Raw genomic sequence first — 7,340 nt, 5'->3', positions numbered from 1 at the left:
ATAGCCATTATTATTATTATTTTTTACCAATAATGAAATGGAAAAAAATATAATAACAGTTTTTAATTGCAACAACACAAGTTCTTATACCTCTTCTGCAGTTTTACTGTCTCACCACTAGGGAGTGCTGTAGCACCCCCTGCACCTGTACTTAACGCAGCTATGCTTATAATACCACTGAGCATCTACCTCAATAAACAAACACTCTGATACACACACACACACACACACACACACACACACACACACACACACACACACACACACACACACACACACACACACACACACACACACACACACACACACACACACACACACACACACACACACACACACCACTTGGCTTCAGCTCTGTCCCTTCCATCCACACTGTGTTCTCTCTCTGTGTGACGCTAGTGAGGAAACACTGTGGTTATTTCAGCCAGTCATTTAGAAGCAGCAGCCTGTCTCTCTCTTTCAATCACTCCCTCGCTCACTCTCACACTCACCAGCATGCATTCCTTCTCGGCTCCTCACTCCCCCTCTCATTGTAAGCCTGTCCTTTCCTTCCAGAAGAGAGGGATCATGCTTCGTCCTTTTCCCTCCTCCTTCTCCTCCTCCTCTTCTTCACTTCCTCACTATCATTCTGGAGTCTCTGTATCAAACGGAGCACTTTCGCCACATTTTCCTTCTGAGCAGAGCATTGGAAGCTGTCCCTCTCTTCTCAGCATGGTGGACTTTTAGAAGCGGGATTTCCTGGGCTAGGACGCTTGCACATCAGCTCTCTACACTAACAAAGGTTCCGGTTGGGATGCAAGTCTTAGTGGGACACCTGCTTTTCTCACAGGACAGCTCACTTCTCCTTGAAGTTTAAGGACAATCCAGGAATCTCGAGAGTGTGTGTGTTGGTCTGTTAAGATTTGGTTATGAGTGTGTAAGAGAGTCTGTGTGTGAGCGAGTCTGTGTGTGGCTGTGTGTGTTGCTCTGTATGCAGTGCAGTCCGCTCCCGCTCCTGGTTCTTGACTGGAGGGTTTAGCCGACGCTGGAGGGTGAAGGAGACCCCTCCACTGCAGTGGAACCGCTGTCCCCTACTCCCGGAGAACCTTCCCAGCGGCACAGACTAGTATGAGAAGCGGAGGGAAGAGAAAGAGAAGGGCTGAGAGCCAGGTATAACAAACAGAGAGAAGAGGTAGAATGAGAGGGGACTTTTCGACAAAACAGTGAAGTGCATGACCACTAAAGGAGACAAAAACCACTTCAGGAGAGACAAAGACACTACAGACACATACAACCCAGTGAAGACTGGAGCAAGGCTGGCAAGCAGCCCCAGCAGCCCACCACCACCACCACCACCGACAGTACAGCCACCACCATGCAGGTGTCGTTTGCATGTTCGGACCAGGACGGAGGAAGAGGAGGGCTGAGGCCCCCGGGGAATGGAGGGCACAGCAAGCAGAATGCCACCAGTGCCAACACGGCCAGCCAGGCGCGGGCACGTTTCCGTACGGTGGCCCTCATCGCCCGCAGCCTGGGCTCCTTTACCAACCGCTACCACCACAACCTCAAGGAGTCCACCGCCAAGCTCACTGGCATGAAGTACCGGTACGTAGATGAATTACTGTTGTAATTGTGGTAATGAGCACTTATTCATGTGTTATACATGCTTAGTCAATGAGTTATTGGTGCTTAAGTAATGAGTATTCGTATAGTGTTTACGATTTAATGTTGTAGTAGCTTATTCATTCATGTGTTATAAAGCATTAGACCCACATGGAACCAAGAAGTGTCACATTGAAGTGTTTTACCATTTTCTTTTCAGGGCAACAAGTAAAACACAACACAATTTGACAAACAGTTGCTAAAACGTGATAAAAAGTACATACATTGTAAATGAATATCCACCTGAGTTTGTGACAGCAACTATGTGAGCATATTACAGGTTATAGACACTATGCCCTGGGATTTTCTATGATCTATGTAGAAGAACAGAAGCCTTTACCTTCTAACGACTCTTACAGTGCCTTCAGAAATTATTCATACCCCTTGACTTATTCCACATTTTGTTGTGTTACAGCCTGAATTCAAAATGGATTAAATGTGAAAAACATGTTTTACCCATCTACACACAATACCCCATAATGACAAAGTGAAACATGTTTTTAGAAATGTTGGCAAATTGATTGAAGCTCCGTCAAATTGGTTGTTAATCAGTGCTAGACAACCATTTTCAGGTCTTGCCATAGATTTTCAAGTAGATTTAAGTCAAAACTGTAACTCGGCCACTCAGGAACATTCACCATCTTCTTGGTAAGCAACTCCAGTGTAGATTTGGCCTTGTGTTTTAGGTTATAGTCCTGCTGAAAGGTGAGTTAGTCTCCCAGTGTCTGGTGGAAAGCAGACTGAACCTGGTTTTCCTCTAGGATTTTGCCTGTGCTTAGCTCCATTCCGTTTATTTTTTATCCTGGAAAAACTCCCCAGTCCTTAACAATTACAAGCATACCCATAACATGATGCAGCCACCACTATGCTTGAAAATATGGAGAGTGGTACTCAGTAATGTGTTGTATTGGATTTGTCCCAAACATAACACTTTGTATTCAGGACCAAAAGTTATTTGCTTTTTGCCACATTTTTTGCAGTATTCATTTATTGCCTTGTTTCAATCTGGATGCATGTTTTGGAATGTTTTATTCTGTACAGGCTTCCTTCTTTTCACTCTGCCAATTAGGTTCGTATTGTGGAGTAACTACAATGTTGTTGTTCCAGTCTCAGTTTTGTCATATCACAGCCATTCAACTCAGTAACTGTTTAAAGTCACCATTGGTCTCTTGGTGAAATCCCTGAGTGGTTTCCTTCCTCTCCAGCAACTGAGTTAGAAGGACGACTGTATCTGTGTAGTGAGTGGGTGTATTAATACACCATCCAAAGTGTAATTAATAACTTCATCATGCATATTATATGCTCAAAGGGATATTTCAAGTCTCCTTTTTTTACCCATCTACCAATAGAGGCCCTTCTTTGCGAGGCATTGGAAAACCTCCCTGGTATTTGTGGTTGAATCTGTGTTTGAAATTCACTTCTCGACTGAGGGACCTTACAATTATCTGTATGTGTGTGATACAGAGATGAGGCCGTCCTTCACAAACACTATTATTGAGCACAGAGTCCTTGCAACGTATTTCATTTGTTAAGACTTTTTAAACACCTGAACTTATTTAGGCTTGCCTTCACAAAGGTTTTGAATACTTATTCACTCAAAACATTTCAGCTTTTCATTTGTCATTAATTAGTTACAACTCTGACATTATGGGGCATTGAGTAGGCCAGTGACACAGAATCTTTTAAATTCAGACTGTAACGCAACGACATTTAAAATACTTTCTGAAGTGGCTTGTGAATAGTTTGTAGCTCAAACCATTTGTACTTTCAGACGTTTTTATGAGAAGCACCGTTTTCGAGATCCACCCTTCCCACAAACACCGCTCTAGTTCAGCTGGTCTGGTATCAGCGGTAGACAAATGCAAAAAACAGAAGCAAATAGACAAAATGTTTAAGAAGCACAAATGCAAAAAGAAGCAGTTTAAGCACACAATGTTTAAGAAGCACACAATGTTTAAGAAGCACACAATGTTTAAGAAGCACACAATGTTTAAGAAGCACAAAATCAGGCCGGAGTCACGGTGGGAATAGAGTCTTACAGAATGAGTCATTGTGTGTTAGTTAATGAACTGTACAGTGTTTTCCATACAGACTGTATTGACCATTAAGTGTCGAGTTATAGTGTTTAGGATTGAGTTACTGAGCAATCTTGTATATGGCGAATGTTTATGGATTGGCGTAAGTGGATGTCACGAGCTCCACTCCTCAGTGACTTGAGGTCCCAGTACAAGGTGCAAGGACATTATATTGTTTTGTTATTGATTGCCATTCCCTAGTGAGGAATGGTTTATTGTGCTCAGTCAGTTACAGTTAAATCTGCCTGCAGGTTTATGAACAACAAATGATGACATCCATACATTTATGAGGGAATTAGAATGTTTTACTTTGTATAAGTTGTATAAGTTGTTTAGAATGTGTTGAAGAGATGTGTAGGTTTATGTGTATTATGTACAGTAACCATATAAATGACAATTCCTGCTTTACTCAGCACCAATGCATGTGTGGTTACGATACCTTATTCATGACTTGTAAAGCATTCATTTATGAAATATAGAGCTTTGGAGAGTTTTTTTAATGCATACTACATGTGTATGATGTAAGTATACAGTATATAACTAAATACCAGTGCCTGGACAGCATTAGTGATTATCAAAACTTAATCACAAGTTAGAGTATTAATTAATGAGTTGTAGAATACGCGTTGTAGGTTCACGTGGAAGTCTGTATGTTACCATTTCCGCTTCCTTATGGCAAAATGAAAGAGCGTAGTGAGTATTAAAGTACCTAAACCGTACACTAAAAGGTACATAATAATGACTTGAGGAAGAGTAATAATAGTTCTATATGAAATACTCTTTGAGGCTTAATGATCTGTAGATTTCTGTGAGGTCATTGTATCACAGCAGAAACAGTGGGAGAGAGAGAAGGGACAGTTTTTACAATAGATGCAACTACAGTAATTGAATGTGAATGGATTTGATGAAGATGAGCAAATCGCAGTTGTGGAAAAAGAACTCAATTGTCATACTTGAGTAGAAGTAGAGATACCTCAATAGAAAATGACTAAAGTAAAAGTGAGTCACCCATTACAATATTACTTGAGTAAAAGTAAAAAAACATTTGTTTGTAAATGTACTTTAGTACAGTGGTGGAAAAAGTACTTAATCTCATACTTGAATAAAAGTAAAATGTATGAGTAAATGCTATACATCAACTTCCTTTAAAAAGGTTATCCCTTTTAGATAAAACTATATTAAATATATTCACGTCACCAAATAACTGATTAAACACACTGTTTTGCATTGAAGGTGTAACGATTTTCTAGGTGTGGTGAAGGAGAGTCGGACCAAACTGCAGCGTGTAGATTGCGATCCATGTTTAATAAAAACAAGTAAACATGAATCAATACAAAAACAATAAACGTAATGAAAACCGAAACAGCCTAAACTGGTGCAAACTAACACTAGACAGTTACAAGGACACTAAGGACAATCACCCACAAACCAACCAAAGAATATAGCTGCCTAAATATGGTTCCCAATCAGAGACAACGATAAACACCTGCCTCTGATTGAGAACCACTCCAGACAGACATAGACTTTGCTAGATCACCCCACTAGCTACAATCCCAAATACATACCAAAACCCCAAGACAAAACACACCACAATACAAAAACCCCATGTCACACCCTGGCCTGACCCAAACATGAAGATAAACACAAAATACTTCGACCAGGGCGTGACAGAAGGTCTACAGTAGCCTCAACAGCACCCTCTAGGATAGCACCATGGTGTAGCCAGAGGACAGCTATTTTCATTCCTCCTCTGGGTACATTAACTTCAACACAAAACCTAGGAGGCTCATGGTTCTCACCCCTTCCATAGACTTACACAGTAATTATGATGACTTCTGGAGACATCCTCCAACCTACCAGAGCTCTTGCAGTATAAACTGACATGTTGTCCATCCAATCAAAGAATCAGATAATGATAATGGTACTGAAAACAGCTAGCTAGCACTGCAGCGCATAAAATGTGGTGAATAGTTGGACAATAGTTGAACAGTTTTGAACTAATTAATTTCTTCAAAAATGAAGGAGAAGCAGCAGAGACATACTTAGCTAATGCAGCTAATTTAGCCTACTCAACAATCTGACTCAAACAGGGAGGAATGTTATTTATGTTAGCTAGCTGGCTAAAGTTATCCAATACTGCAACTTTTCCTAGTCAAGGTAAGCTTTCGGTTGTATTAATTTATTGCCACCTAGGCCCACCAGTGTAACTGCTAAACTGCTTGCCATACATAGTCCTGAGTGATTGTACACATGGATTGTAGGTTTACTAATCCGTTAGTTCTAGTTTGTTGACTTTAATATGGTGACAACGATGTAGGCTGTGTAGCTGTTAGCGGTTATGGTATGACGGTTTGGCTTGGAGAGGTTATTGCGCCTGCTCACAGACAGCTGTTGTGTTGTGCACAGAAGTCCACAAGAGAAGGTGAGGAGGAGAGCGTGTAGATGAGAGAAGGAATTATACAACAAGCAAAGTGATGATGCTGTATGTGGCTGCTATGAAAGTCAACTGTGTGTGCAAGTGTTCAGGGTGTATTCATTCCGCCAATTCTGTTGCAAATAGTTTCTTAAATGGAAGCAAACTGAATAAAATGGGGAGGGCCTACCTGAATTTGTCCAATAGAAACTCTTGTTTTAGTTCAGTTCGGACTAATGAATCCAGATAAGCTGGATGCAGGGAAGAGTGTGCAATGCAGTATTGAATGTGTCACTGTCTTGATTACTCCAATTTGTCTCTTGACCTGTTCACCTACAGTTGAAGTCAGAAGTTTACATACACCTTAGCCAAGTACATTTAAACTCAGTTTTCACAGTTAGGATCACCACTTTATTTTAAGAATGTGACATGTCAGAATAATAGTAGAGAGTGATTCATTTCAGCTTTTATTTCTTTCATCACATTCCCAATGGGTCACATTTTTACATACACTCAATTAGTATTTGCTAGCATTGCCTTTAAATTCTTTAACTTGGGTCAAACATTTCAGTTAGCCTTCCACAAGCTTCCCACAATAATTTGGAAGAATTTTGTCCCATTCCTCCTGACAGAGCTGGTGTAACTGAGTCAGGTTTGAAGGCCTCCTTATTCACATGCTTTTCAGTTCTGCCCACAAATCTTCTATGGGATTGAGGTCAGGGCTTTGTGATGGCCACTCCAATACCTTGACTTCGTTGTCCTTAAGCCATTTTGCCACAACTTTTGAAGTATGCTTGGGGTCATTGTCCATTCGGAAGACCCATTTGCGACCAAGCTTTAACTTCCTGACTGATGTCTTGAGATGTTGCTTCAATATATCCACATCATTTTCCATCCTCATGATGCCATCTATTTTCTATTTTATGTAGTGCACCAGTCCCTCCTGCAGCAAAGCACCCCCACAACATGATGCTGCCACCCCCGTGCTTCACGGTTGGGATGGTGTTCTTTGGCTTGCAAGCCTCCACTTTTTCCTCCAAACATAACGATGGTCATTATGGCCAAACAGTTCTATTTTTGTTTCATCAGATCAGAGGACATTTCTCCAAAACGTACAATCTTTGTCCCCATGTGCAGTTGCAAACCGTAGTCTGACTTTTTTATGGCGGTTTTGGAGCAGTAGCTTCTTCCTTGCTGAGCGGCCTTTCAGG

General features: G+C 41.1%; 1 protein-coding gene across 1 annotated transcript in view; it reads left to right on the top strand.

Moving 5' to 3' along the window:
* Positions 1–211: 211 nt before the first annotated feature.
* The window catches only part of LOC118395245 (voltage-gated potassium channel subunit beta-1-like), a 105,494-nt gene continuing 98,365 nt past the window's right edge, over positions 212–7,340 (top strand). Inside the window, exon 1 of the mRNA XM_052464015.1 lies at positions 212–1,584. Coding sequence (XP_052319975.1) covers positions 1,355–1,584 — 230 coding nt within the window. The 5' untranslated portion in view covers positions 212–1,354. The remainder of the gene's footprint in view (positions 1,585–7,340) is intronic.

Source organism: Oncorhynchus keta, chromosome 15 (genome assembly GCF_023373465.1).
Source record: "Oncorhynchus keta strain PuntledgeMale-10-30-2019 chromosome 15, Oket_V2, whole genome shotgun sequence".
NCBI lineage: Eukaryota > Metazoa > Chordata > Actinopteri > Salmoniformes > Salmonidae > Oncorhynchus > Oncorhynchus keta.
The sequence above is the reverse complement of the archived record's forward strand: the minus strand, read 5'-3'. Positions and strand labels throughout refer to the sequence as shown.